This window comes from Sinocyclocheilus grahami, unplaced genomic scaffold (assembly GCF_001515645.1).
Source record: "Sinocyclocheilus grahami isolate Dianchi unplaced genomic scaffold, SAMN03320097.WGS_v1.1 scaffold2244.1, whole genome shotgun sequence".
NCBI classification, from domain to species: Eukaryota; Metazoa; Chordata; class Actinopteri; order Cypriniformes; family Cyprinidae; genus Sinocyclocheilus; species Sinocyclocheilus grahami.
This window is the reverse complement of record NW_015507423.1, coordinates 43,151-55,268: the sequence shown is the minus strand read 5'-3', so window position 1 is coordinate 55,268 and position 12,118 is coordinate 43,151. Positions and strand designations below refer to the sequence as shown.

Sequence of the window (12,118 nt, the reverse complement as noted above, 5' to 3'; positions counted from 1 at the left end):
TGTGTGTGTGAGTGTGTGTCTGTGTGTGTGAGCGTGCGTGTGTTTGTGTGTGTGTGTGTGTGCTGCAAACACACGCTCACATCAGCCTTCATGCTGTGAGACTTGTTATATACGCTACCCTTCAGGAATTTGTGCTAAGTGGTATTTTATTTGAGAGAAAAATTAATGGTTTTATTCAGCAAGGGTGCATTAAATCGATCAAAAGTGACAGACATTTACTTTAACTTTGAACTTTCTATTCATCTGTGAATCCTGAAAAATAAAATGTATCCTGTAACAACTGTGTTCAACATTGATGATAATCAGAAATGTTTGTTGAGCAGCAGGTCAGCATATTATAGTGATTTCTGAAGATCATGTGACACTGAAGACTGGAGTAATGATGCTGAAAATACAGCTGCACATCACAGAAATACATTACAGTTTAACAGAGATTCACATAGAAAACAGCTGTTTTACATTCTAATAGTATTTCACTGTTTTTACAGTATTTGTCATCAAATAAATGCAGCCTTGATGAGCAGAAGAGACTCTTACCAAACCCAAGCTTTTGAACTTTGTGTGTAAATACGTTATTTAATGATATAACACAGTAAAATCTAACACAGGATGAGCAAACGTTGCGCTGAAGAGGGAACGGCACACGTCTGATCTCTCTTCTCTGTGTTCTGGCAGCTGGTGTCTGCAGAAGGAGGTTTTGAGGTGGTCTGTAAGGAGAAGCGCTGGTCCAGGATCAGCAGTCGCATGGGTTTTCCAGCCGGGAAAGGTGTGGGCTCACTGCTGCGCTCTCACTTCGAGCGGATCCTGTACCCGTATGAGCTCTTCCAGACCGGAGTGACGCTGACCGTGAGTCTGACTCCTGCAGCTGCTGTGATGACGTGTGTCTCGTGTCGCTCCTGACAGGTGTGTGTGTGTGTGTAGAGCGTTCACAGGCTTTACCCAGAAGCCCCTGACACTGAGGATGTGGATGAAGGCATTGGAGGAGGAGAAGAAGAGGGCCCAGATGAGGATGAAGAGAAGGAGAGACGAGCAGAGAGACGTTCCCCTCGACGGCTCAAGGACGAGGTTAGTTTCTTTGTCAGGCCTCATACAGACAATCTTCTTTGAATAGAAAGATCAAAAGAACAGCATGTATTTGAATGTGTCCTCTGAGCCAGTGCTGATGTGATGCTTGTGTGTCTCAGAGAGAAAACACGGAGCCCAAAGCCGTGCAGGTGTTCAGATTAGACATCATGGCAGCAGGTGAGACGTTCAGCGGTTCAGTAACAGACAGCAGTGCTGTTCAGCAGACAGCGGCGTGTAAGACTGTGTGTGTGTGTGTTTGTGTGTGTGTGTCCAGATGACGAGGGCTTCCTCAGGAAACAGAAGCACATGAGGGCTCAGGCGTTTGCTTTTAAAATGCGTCCACGCAAGGAGGTGCTGGAGGTCAATTATGTGAGTATGACGTTTGTGTGTCATAATGCATTATAAATGTGTTCCTGTGCTTGAGCTTTTACATTGTTCAGTACAAACTGCACTAAAATGCCTGTTATACTTCTGTATCTGACCTCCGGCGCAGCATCTCTGCTGTTTACACTTAAAGATCTGCATTAATGTGTCTCAGTCATTCGAATACAGGGACAAGCTGTAACCAGGAGACACCTTTTAAATCAACATCTCTTTCCAGAATGTTTGTGTGGAATCAGAAGCTTCCAGCAATCAGACTCATTACACTCATTCCCAGTGGATCCGTTTCCTTAACATGAACACTATTTTATTACCATCACAATGGCTGATTTGATGTCCAAGAATTGCTGGGGAAATTATCAAGATTTTTTGGAGACAAACTAGTGATGTGATTTTTGGCTCATTTCCACTAACCTGTCTTGTCAGATAACCCATGCAATGTGTCAGACACTTTGGATAAAAGCGTCTGCCAGATACATACGTAATGAGATTCATCAGCAGAGCCGTTACATGAATCCAAATGCAGCTCTTCATTCATCACCTTTCTAAGATTCTGTGTCCAGTAAATTTTACAGCATTTTTCACAACACTCATCATTTCAAATTAGCTTTACAGAAAATCATGATGTTAATGTTCATAATATATTCATGCTTTACAGTCACATCTAGCAGATTACAGCTGGATGATAATAAAATTACATTGTGCAAGGATATAAACAATCATGCAGCCGAGATCCAGTTTTTGACAATACAGATTCAGTCTCCTTACTTGTCACATTCGCCAGGTCTGGAGCAAATATAGAGATAAGAGTCATCTGCATAAACAGTGAAAACTAATGCCACGCTTCGTGATTATATCCCCTAAGAGGAGCTTGTACAAGGAGAAGAGTAAAGGACCCAATACTGAGCCCTGTGGCACTCCATGCTTTAGTATTTCAGAGTCCGCAGTTCATCATTTCAAAATACATCTTTAGACTCAGCGCTCTTTTCTGTTCTGAAGTTTTTGAGCATGTTCTGTGTGAGCGACCTCTGCAACCCAGGTTGGAAAAAAAGTACACTTCCATAATGTACTTAAAGTGCTCTATTTTCGTGCACTAATTTTGTACTTGATATATAAAAAATCCGTCTTTAGTACTTCACAAGAACAGCTAAATGTACTCAACTGTGCTTTTTTGAGACACCATGTAAATGAACTAAAATGTGCTTTTAAAATACTATCTCTGTATTAAAAAAATGTATTTCGTTACCACCTGTAGTAAATTTTCATGCAAAGATGGGTTCAAGTGGTACCTAAAAAAACATTTTTAAATAAATTTTTAGCATATTTTAGTTCATATTCAGGGTGTCCCAAAATAGCACAGTTGAGTACACTTAGATGTTCTTAAGATTATCTTAAGAAGTACTAAAGACGGATTTTTAATATATTAAGTACAAAAATAGAGCACTTTAAATACATTATGGAAGTGTAGTTTTTTCACCAGGGAAAACGTGTGTTCTGTGTGTTTTAGATCTAAAACACTCTTTGATTGTTTAATCGCTAGTAGTGGACTGTGTGTGTGTGTGTGTGTGTGACTGACAGATCGACCTGTACATGTGCATGGCATGTGGGCGGGGCGACGAGGAGGACCGCCTCCTGTTGTGTGACGGCTGTGATGACAGCTACCACATCTTCTGCCTGATCCCGCCGCTGCAGGACGTGCCCAAAGGAGACTGGCGCTGCCCCAAGTGTGTGGCAGAGGTACAGCCTTCTCACAGCTCAGTACACACACACACATGCTGTAACGAATGCTCCTCTGTGATGCACTGATCTCCCGTCACACAGGAGTGCAGCAAGCCTCGCGAGGCGTTCGGCTTCGAGCAGGCTGTGCGCGAGTACACGCTCCAGAGCTTCGGTGAGATGGCCGACCACTTCAAGTCCGATTACTTCAACATGCCTGTTCATGTAAGTGTCGTTAAAGTGCGTCTACACGCTTCTCAAGAGTTAAAGCAGAGTTCTGGGTTCAGAGTGTAGTGTGTGTGTGTGTGTGTGTGTGTGTCAGATGGTGCCCACGGAGCTGGTGGAGAAGGAGTTCTGGCGTCTGGTCAGCAGCATCGAGGAGGACGTGATCGTGGAGTACGGCGCTGATATCAGCTCCAGAGACATGGGCAGCGGATTCCCAGTGAGAGACGGCAAGAGAAAACTCATCGGCGACGAGGATGTAAGATGCTTCATTTCATACAGCTGCATCTCACACTAGTGCATGAAGAAATTTCATTTATTCATGTTATACTCGCACACATATATGTGTGTGTTTCCTCTATTTCTCTTGTGATTCTGTGGTGAGATATGACCATAGACAGGTCTTCCTGATTCTCACGTGTATGCGCAGGAGTACGCGAGCTCGGGCTGGAACCTGAACAACATGCCGGTGCTGGAGCAGTCGGTGCTGACGCACATCAGCGGGGACATCAGCGGCATGAAGGTGCCCTGGCTGTACGTGGGCATGTGCTTCTCGTCCTTCTGCTGGCACATCGAGGACCACTGGAGCTACTCCATCAACTACCTGCACTGGTGAGTCCTGCGCACTCGTGCTGATGTTCAGCGCCTGAGACACTGAGACGAGTGACGTGTGTGTGTCTGTTGATCAGGGGCGAGCCCAAGACCTGGTACGGCGTTCCAGCACATGCCGCCGAGCAGCTGGAGTCTGTCATGAAGAAAGTGGCTCCGGAGCTCTTCGACTCTCAGCCGGACCTCCTGCATCAGCTGGTCACCCTGATGAACCCCAACCTCCTCATGGAGCACGGCGTCCCGGTACAGCCTCCTCTGCATCTGCCCTGCATTCTGCTGCTCACCGGCAAACCAGCTTAACACTTGCTTAAGAAATGAACAATGAGATGAGATATTTCAACCCTGGCAGCAGTATTTTAGGACAGTGTTATTGACCGATATTCCTCAGCAGTCACTGACAGGGCTCATTATCATACAGGTGTACCGGACCAATCAGTGCGCGGGAGAGTTTATCGTCACCTTCCCAAGAGCCTATCACAGCGGCTTCAATCAAGGCTACAACTTTGCTGAGGCAGTCAACTTCTGCACTGCAGACTGGGTGCGTCCTCTAGAGCCACAGTGAATCTTCAGCATGTGGTTTGCTGTGTTTGTATGTAGATGTGTGTGATGACATATACGTGTGTGTGTGTTGTGCAGCTGCCCATCGGAACGCAGTGTGTGGCGCATTACCGGCGTCTGCAGCGCTACTGCGTCTTCTCCCATGAGGAGCTGGTGTGTAAGATGGCGGCCGATCCGGAGAGTCTGGACGTGGAGCTGGCGGCGGCTGTGGTCCGAGAGCTCGGAGACATGATCGAGGAGGAGAGCCGACTGAGAGCAGCCGTGCAGGAGACGGTGAGAGAGACCCGGCCTCACATGGCACCAGCATCTCACTGCCGCGAGTATTTCACCAATCTACTTAAATGATTGTGACTCCTCCCGTCCTGCAGGGGGTGCTGTGCTCGGAGCAGGAGGTGTTTGAGCTGGTGCCTGATGACGAGCGGCAGTGCTGGAAGTGCAAGACGACTTGCTTCCTGTCTGCACTCACCTGCAGCTGTAGCCCGCAGCGTCTGGTGTGTCTGCATCACGCAGCCGAGCTCTGCAGCTGCGCAGCCAGTAACAAGTGCCTGCGGTACGCCTGCTCTTCTTCTCCACACACCTGCGCCGCTCCCTCTCACTCACAGGATTGGTTCACTTCCAGAATTAAAAATCTGTCATCATTTACTCACCCTCCACTTGTTGATATGGAAGTCAATGGTGCTCATCAACTGTTCGGATACCAACATTTTTCAGAATACCTTCTTTTGTGGTCAACAGAAGAAAGAAACTCATGCAGGTTTGGAGCAAGTGGAGGGTGAGTAAATGATGACAGGATTTTCATTCTGGAAGTGAACTACTCTTTACACATCGCTGTATCACTCGATTCTTTCAGTGATGGCCTGATGTGCTGATTGACGTGTCAGACTGGTTAAGATAAACTGTAAGGCCTAGTTTTATTACTGTGTGCTGCAGGTTCAGGTACGAACAGGATGAGTTTCCCGCCATGCTCTACGGGGTGAAGTCACGCGCGCAGTCTTACGACACCTGGGCCAAGAGGGTCACGGAGGCGCTGGCAGCCGATAACAAGAGCAAGAGAGGTCAGACACGACTCTGAGTGGCCACTTTAGTCAGCATCTGTGGGTTATAAACGGGTGGCTTTGCTTCCACAGATCTGATCGAGCTGAAGGTGCTGCTGGAGGACGCAGAGGACAGGAAGTACCCCGAGAACAGCCTGCTGCGCAGCCTGAGAGACACGGTGAAGGAGGCCGAGACCTGCTCGTCTGTGGCGCAGCTGCTGCTCAGCCAGAAGCAGAGGCACAGGTCAGTCTCTGCTGAACGCTGACTAGTGTGATATACAGTATGTGTGTGTGTCATCACTCAGCCCTAGTGTGTGTGTGTGTGTGTGTGTGTGAAGAAGAGAGCGTCCCGAGAGCAGCGCACAGAAAGCTGGCAGCAAGCTGACGGTGGAGGAGCTGAAGGTGTTTGTGGAGCAGCTGTACCGCCTGCCCTGCGTCATCAGCCAGGCCCGACACGTCAGGGTGAGTCCACGAGCCTCCGCAGCCATCTGAGCTCTGATATACGGTCTGACGTGTTCCCTCCTGTGTGTGTGTGTGTGCCGCAGGAGCTGCTGGAGAGCGTGCAGGACTTCCACGAGCGGGCGCAGGCTGCGCTGGCCGATGAGACTCCGGACTCCGGGAAGCTGCAGGCGCTGCTGGAGCTGGGCTCGGGGCTGGAGCTGGAGCTGCCGGAGCTGCCGAGGCTTAAGCAGGAGCTGCAGCAGGCGCGCTGGCTGGATGAGGTGCGGCTGACACTGATGGAGCCGCAGCGCCTCACGCTGGAGCTGATGAAGCGGCAGATCGACTCGGGCGTGGGCCTGCCGCCCCATCACGCCGTGGAGAAGGCCATGGCCGAGCTGCAGGAGCTGCTGACACTATCCGAGCACTGGGAGGAGCGGGCGCGCGCCTGCCTGCAGGCCAGGTGACCTCTCGTTACGGCCAAAACTCAAGCAAACCATTTAATCTTGGGTTGTTGTGAAATTCTGTGGTTGTGACTGTCGTCCGTCTGTCTCTTTGCAGGCCTCGCCACAGTCTGCTGACGCTGGAAAGCATCGTGATGGAGGCCAAGAATATCCCAGCGTACCTGCCCAATGTTCTGGCCCTCAGAGACGCCCTGCACAAAGCCAAAGAGTGGACGGCCAAAGTGGAGGCCATTCAGGTGACTACGTGTTTCACAGGCAACTGGAGGTTTAGAGTAAACACAAGATATGCAGACTTAAGGGTCATGTGACTCTTTGAGATGATGTTTGAGCAGCGCATGCTAGTTCAGAGATGTTTCTATAACGATCAAGGGCATGAATGCTGTGGAAGAGATTATCATTGTTACTATCTCATCAATGTTGATTCAGCTTTATCAGTTGTAGCACATCATGTGACCCATGTCTTGATCTCCATGAGCAGAACGGCAGTAACTACGCCTACCTGGAGCAGCTGGAGGGTCTGTTAATGAGAGGACGCTCCATCCCGGTCAGATTAGAGCCTCTGCCGCAGGTGGAGTCACAGGTGGCTTCTGCTAGAGCCTGGAGAGAGAGAACCGCCCGCACCTTCCTGAAGAAGAACTCCACCTACACCCTGCTGCAGGTGACAGACGAACACACACACCCCTTACAGCAGGTTTTACACAATGACACATTAGTGTAGGGGTTCGCAACTCTGGCCCTTGAACACACCTGAACAAGCTCATCAAGGTGTTCAGGATCACTAGAAAGTTACTGGCAGGTTATCCCAGCGTACCTGCCCAATGTTCTGGCCCTCAGAGACGCCCTGCACAAAGCCAAAGAGTGGACGGCCAAAGTGGAGGCCATTCAGGTGACTACGTGTTTCACAGGCAACTGGAGGTTTAGAGTAAACACAAGATATGCAGACTTAAGGGTCATGTGACTCTTTGAGATGATGTTTGAGCAGCGCATGCTAGTTCAGAGATGTTTCTATAACGATCAAGGGCATGAATGCTGTGGAAGAGATTATCATTGTTACTATCTCATCAATGTTGATTCAGCTTTATCAGTTGTAGCACATCATGTGACCCATGTCTTGATCTCCATGAGCAGAACGGCAGTAACTACGCCTACCTGGAGCAGCTGGAGGGTCTGTTAATGAGAGGACGCTCCATCCCGGTCAGATTGGAGGCTCTGCCGCAGGTGGAGTCACAGGTGGCTTCTGCTAGAGCCTGGAGAGAGAGAACCGCCCGCACCTTCCTGAAGAAGAACTCCACCTACACCCTGCTGCAGGTGACAGACGAACACACACACCCCTTACAGCAGGTTTTACACAATGACACATTAGTGTAGGGGTTCGCAACTCTGGCCCTTGAACACACCTGAACAAGCTCATCAAGGTGTTCAGGATCACTAGAAAGTTACTGGCAGGTGAGTTTGATCAAGGTTGGAGCTGAACTCTGCAGGAAAGTGGATCTCGAGGGAGAACCCCTGCACTAGTGGAATATGTAGGAGAAAATTATGTGCAATTCTTTGGTTTAGTGCCCAAAATTTTCACCAGTATTTTTATGGATATAAATGTCTTCATGACATACTTGGTTTCTGGACTGTTAAACATGATGTCCTCTGTATTTTTTGTTTTGTTTTCCAGTACAAATAGCTAAATATTCTTAAATCAAGATGCATTTACTTGAGAATCAAAGTGGCTTAAGAAAACAAGTCTTGTTTTCTGAGAAATTGATCAAAATGACAGTTTATGCTGAAAACAAGAACAAGTATCAGCCAGTGAGTTCAGGACAGTCCTCTGCTGAGTGAACTGGAGACTTTCATCTTTCTCATTCGGGCTGGATCTCTTGCAGGTGCTTAGTCCGCGTGTGGACATCGGCGTGTACGGCAGCAGCAAGAGCAAGCGCAAGCGTGTCAAAGAGCTGCTGGAGAAGGAGCGCGGCCTGGAGCTGGACGCTCTGAGTGACCTGGAGGACAGTGTGGAGGACACGCGTGACCCCGCCGCCGTCGTGGCCGCCTTCAAAGCTCGCGAGCGGCAGGAGCTGGAGGCCATCCACTCGCTCCGCGCCGCTAACCTGGCCAAGATGGCCCTGGTGGAGCGCATCGAGGAGGTGAAGTTCTGTCTGTGCCGTAAGACAGCCAGCGGCTTCATGCTGCAGTGCGAGCTGTGCAGGGACTGGTTCCACGGAGCCTGCGTGCCGCTGCCCAAAGCCGGCTCGCAGAAGAAGCTGGTGTCCGGCAGCAAAGAGAGCAAGTTCCTGTGTCCGCTGTGCCAGCGCTCGCGGCGGCCGCGGCTGGAGACCATCCTGTCCCTGCTGGTGTCGCTGCAGAAGCTGCCGGTGCGGCTGCCCGAGGGAGAGGCGCTGCAGTGTCTGACCGAGAGAGCCATGGGCTGGCAGGACCGCGCTCGACAGGCCCTGGCCACCGACGAGCTCTCCACCGCCCTGGCCAAGCTCTCCGTGCTCAGCCAGCGCATGGTGGAGCTCGCCGCGCGAGAGAAGACTGAGAAGATCATCAACGCCGAGCTGCAGAAGGCGGCCGCCAACCCCGACCTGCAGGCACGTGACTCCACACCATCACGTCTGATTATAGCAGTGCTCCACGACTAACTTCTGTTTCACTCTCAGGGCCACATCCAGACCTTTCAGCAGGCCGGTTTCAGCAGGGCCACGTCACCACGGCCCTCTGTGGACTATGATGACGAAGAGACGGACTCCGATGAGGACATCAGAGAGACTTATGGATATGACGTAAAGGTATGTGATGAATCCCTACACACACGATCAACCAACACTAGTGTTTTCATGTAGTTGATGTTCACACCTCATCGGATGCAGATCATCTTAATGTGATGCAGTTTCCCTGCTGCTCGTCTCAGTCTCTCTGTCTCGTGTTTCTCTCCTCAGGACTCAGGAGAGGTGAAGCCGTACTTGTTCTGTGACGAGGAGATTCCTGTGAAGTCGGAGGAGGTGGTCAGTCACATGTGGCCCACGATGCCGTCTTTCTGCACGGAGCACGCGTACTCTTCTGCCTCGAAGTCCTGTCCTCAGAGTAAGATGTCACTACACACTTATATATCTATATTCAGAAGGGTCCAGTACCGCAGCATCCATCACCTGATCTAGCCTGATCTCTGTTCCCTCCTCAGATCCGGTGGCGCCACGCAAGCAGCCCAGGAAGACGCCGCTGGTGCCACGCAGCCTGGAGCCTCCGGTGCTGGAGCTCTCGCCGGCGGCCAAGGCCCAGCTGGAGGAGCTGATGATGGAGGGAGACCTGCTGGAGGTGTCTCTGGACGAGACGCAGCACATCTGGAGGATCCTGCAGGCCACACACCCGCCCTCAGAAGACAAGTTCCTGCAGGTCATGGAGGTGAGATACGCTGTCACTGTGCATGCACTTGTTTCTTGTGTCCACGCATTGACCTCTTTAATCTGCTGTGCTCCTGCAGCCTGATGAAGCTTCGCTGGACAAACACGTCAAGCTGAAGCTGAAGGACGTGGAGAGGAAGAGGAAGAGGAAGCTGGAGCGAGCCGAGCAGCAGCTGCTTCTGGCTGGCGGCGGCGTGCAGGGACGGTCCAAGTCCAAAGACATCAAACGGGTTCTGGAGCTCAAGGCCAAGAAGAAGCTGAAGCTGAAGCTGAACCCTGACAAGTCCCGCGAGCTGAAGCAGCTGGCCAAGCGTCTCGCTAAAGAGGAGAAGGAGCGCAAGAGGAAGGAGAAGGCGGTGGCCAAGGCCGAGTTTCCCAAGGAGGGCCTGGAGAAGAAGAGCAGGAAGATTCTGGACATTCCCTCCAAGTACGACTGGTCCGGAGCGGAGGACTCCAACGACGAGAACGCCGTCTGCGCCGCCAAGAACTGCCAGCGGCCGTGCAAGGATAAGGTGAGTGATGGTCTGCTGGAGTCTGAACGAGACCGCTGTGACTGGTGTCTGACAGAGTCTCATTCACTGTGTTTGCTCTCCTCTGGGTTCAGGTGGACTGGGTCCAGTGTGACGGCGGCTGTGACGAGTGGTTTCATCAGGTGTGTGTGGGTGTGACGTGTGAGATGGCTGAGAATGAAGACTACATCTGCTTGGCCTGCTCGCATAAAGCCGGCGCGGCTGTTACAGTGGGAGCAGAGACTGTGGTGATGTCCTCACCGGTGTGCAGCGGCCCGTCTGTCCCAGCGCTGCCCCTAACCGACCCTCGGGAGAGCAGTTAACCTCACAAACACACTCCTGTCAAACGCGGCCCGGGAAACCAGCTGCTACATCAGCACAGAATACATCACTTCCTGTTTCTGATAGATGTAGCTCATTATTATTGTAGTCCTGGAGGAGCCACCTGACGTATCAAGACACCTCTGCTTTTCAGTTCCTAAACTAACTAACTAACCCACGTCCACAGTTGATGTGCTGCGTCACCATGAGATCATGCAGCAGTGAACTTCCTGTTCAGACCGAGTCTCTGCCCTCAGCATACGGAGGACAGTGAATCTATTTATTATGTAAAAGGATTTTAAGCAGTTCATGATGGGAAGGTTTTTTTCTCAGCTTTTGTCAAATAAAGATGATTGATGATGATGATATATGTCAAGTTTGTGTCTGATTGGGAATGTCACTGCTAATAAAGCATTCTCTTCTGTGTAGTAGTTCACAAGAAATGTATAATTTGAGCCTGTGAGAAACTCACACACACACGCACTCACACACATGCACTCTCACACACATCCTCACACACACAAACTCAAACACACACACTCATGCACTCTGACTCAAGCGCACACTCACTCACACGCGCACACACACACTCACACTTACACACATGCACTCATACACACGCATGCACTCTGACTCAAGCGCACACACACACTCACTTACACACACGCTCACACACGCATGCACTCTGACTCAAGCACGCACTCACACACGCACTCTCACACACATCCTCACACACTCAAACACACACTCATGCACTCTGACTCAAGCGCACACTCACACGCGCGCGCACACACACTCACTTAAACACACACATGCACTCACACACGCATGCACTCTGACTCAAGTGCACACTCACTCACGCACTCACACACACTCACACACACACATGCATTCACACACACACGCATGCACTCTGACTCAAGCGCACTCTCACTCACACACGCACACACACACTCACTCTCACACACACATGCACTCACACACGCATGCACTCTGACTCAAGCGCACACTCTCACTCACACACGCACTCACACACACACACACTCACTCTCACACACACATGCACTCACACGCATGCACTCTGACTCAAGCACACACTCTCACTCACACACGCACTCACTCTCACACACACACACACACTCTCACTTACATGCACACTCACACGCACACTCACTCACACACGCACTCTGACTCACACACACGCACTCACACACTCTCACTGTCACACACACGCACACACACTCACACACACACACGCTCACACACGCATGCACTCACACACACGCACTCACACACTCTCACTCACTGTCACACACACTCTCACACACACACACTCTCACTCACTCTCTCACACCAGTGTTAATTTTGACAGCAGATTTTCATTTAGTTTTAGTCATAGACTTTTGGCAAAA

General features: G+C 50.6%; 1 protein-coding gene across 3 annotated transcripts in view; it reads left to right on the top strand.

Moving 5' to 3' along the window:
* kdm5a (lysine demethylase 5A) overlaps positions 1–11,069 on the top strand; it is a 12,742-nt gene extending 1,673 nt beyond the window's left edge. Inside the window, exons 4-27 of one of the 3 annotated variants that reach the window (XM_016260914.1) lie at positions 676–846; positions 922–1,065; positions 1,185–1,242; positions 1,340–1,434; positions 3,025–3,183; positions 3,268–3,387; positions 3,485–3,643; positions 3,815–3,996; positions 4,074–4,236; positions 4,412–4,531; positions 4,630–4,824; positions 4,920–5,101; positions 5,482–5,606; positions 5,679–5,829; positions 5,927–6,047; positions 6,131–6,486; positions 6,585–6,723; positions 7,616–7,795; positions 8,362–9,066; positions 9,136–9,264; positions 9,415–9,559; positions 9,657–9,877; positions 9,957–10,388; positions 10,481–11,069. In XM_016260914.1, coding sequence (XP_016116400.1) covers positions 676–846; positions 922–1,065; positions 1,185–1,242; positions 1,340–1,434; positions 3,025–3,183; positions 3,268–3,387; positions 3,485–3,643; positions 3,815–3,996; positions 4,074–4,236; positions 4,412–4,531; positions 4,630–4,824; positions 4,920–5,101; positions 5,482–5,606; positions 5,679–5,829; positions 5,927–6,047; positions 6,131–6,486; positions 6,585–6,723; positions 7,616–7,795; positions 8,362–9,066; positions 9,136–9,264; positions 9,415–9,559; positions 9,657–9,877; positions 9,957–10,388; positions 10,481–10,708 — 4,680 coding nt within the window. In that variant the 3' untranslated portion in view covers positions 10,709–11,069. Of the gene's footprint in view, positions 1–675; positions 847–921; positions 1,066–1,184; positions 1,243–1,339; positions 1,435–3,024; positions 3,184–3,267; positions 3,388–3,484; positions 3,644–3,814; positions 3,997–4,073; positions 4,237–4,411; positions 4,532–4,629; positions 4,825–4,919; positions 5,102–5,481; positions 5,607–5,678; positions 5,830–5,923; positions 6,048–6,130; positions 6,487–6,584; positions 6,724–6,965; positions 7,146–7,615; positions 7,796–8,361; positions 9,067–9,135; positions 9,265–9,414; positions 9,560–9,656; positions 9,878–9,956; positions 10,389–10,480 lie in introns of all 3 variants that reach the window. The other 2 variants (XM_016260913.1, XM_016260912.1) reach the window with 2 other exon arrangements.
* Positions 11,070–12,118: the final 1,049 nt, after the last annotated feature.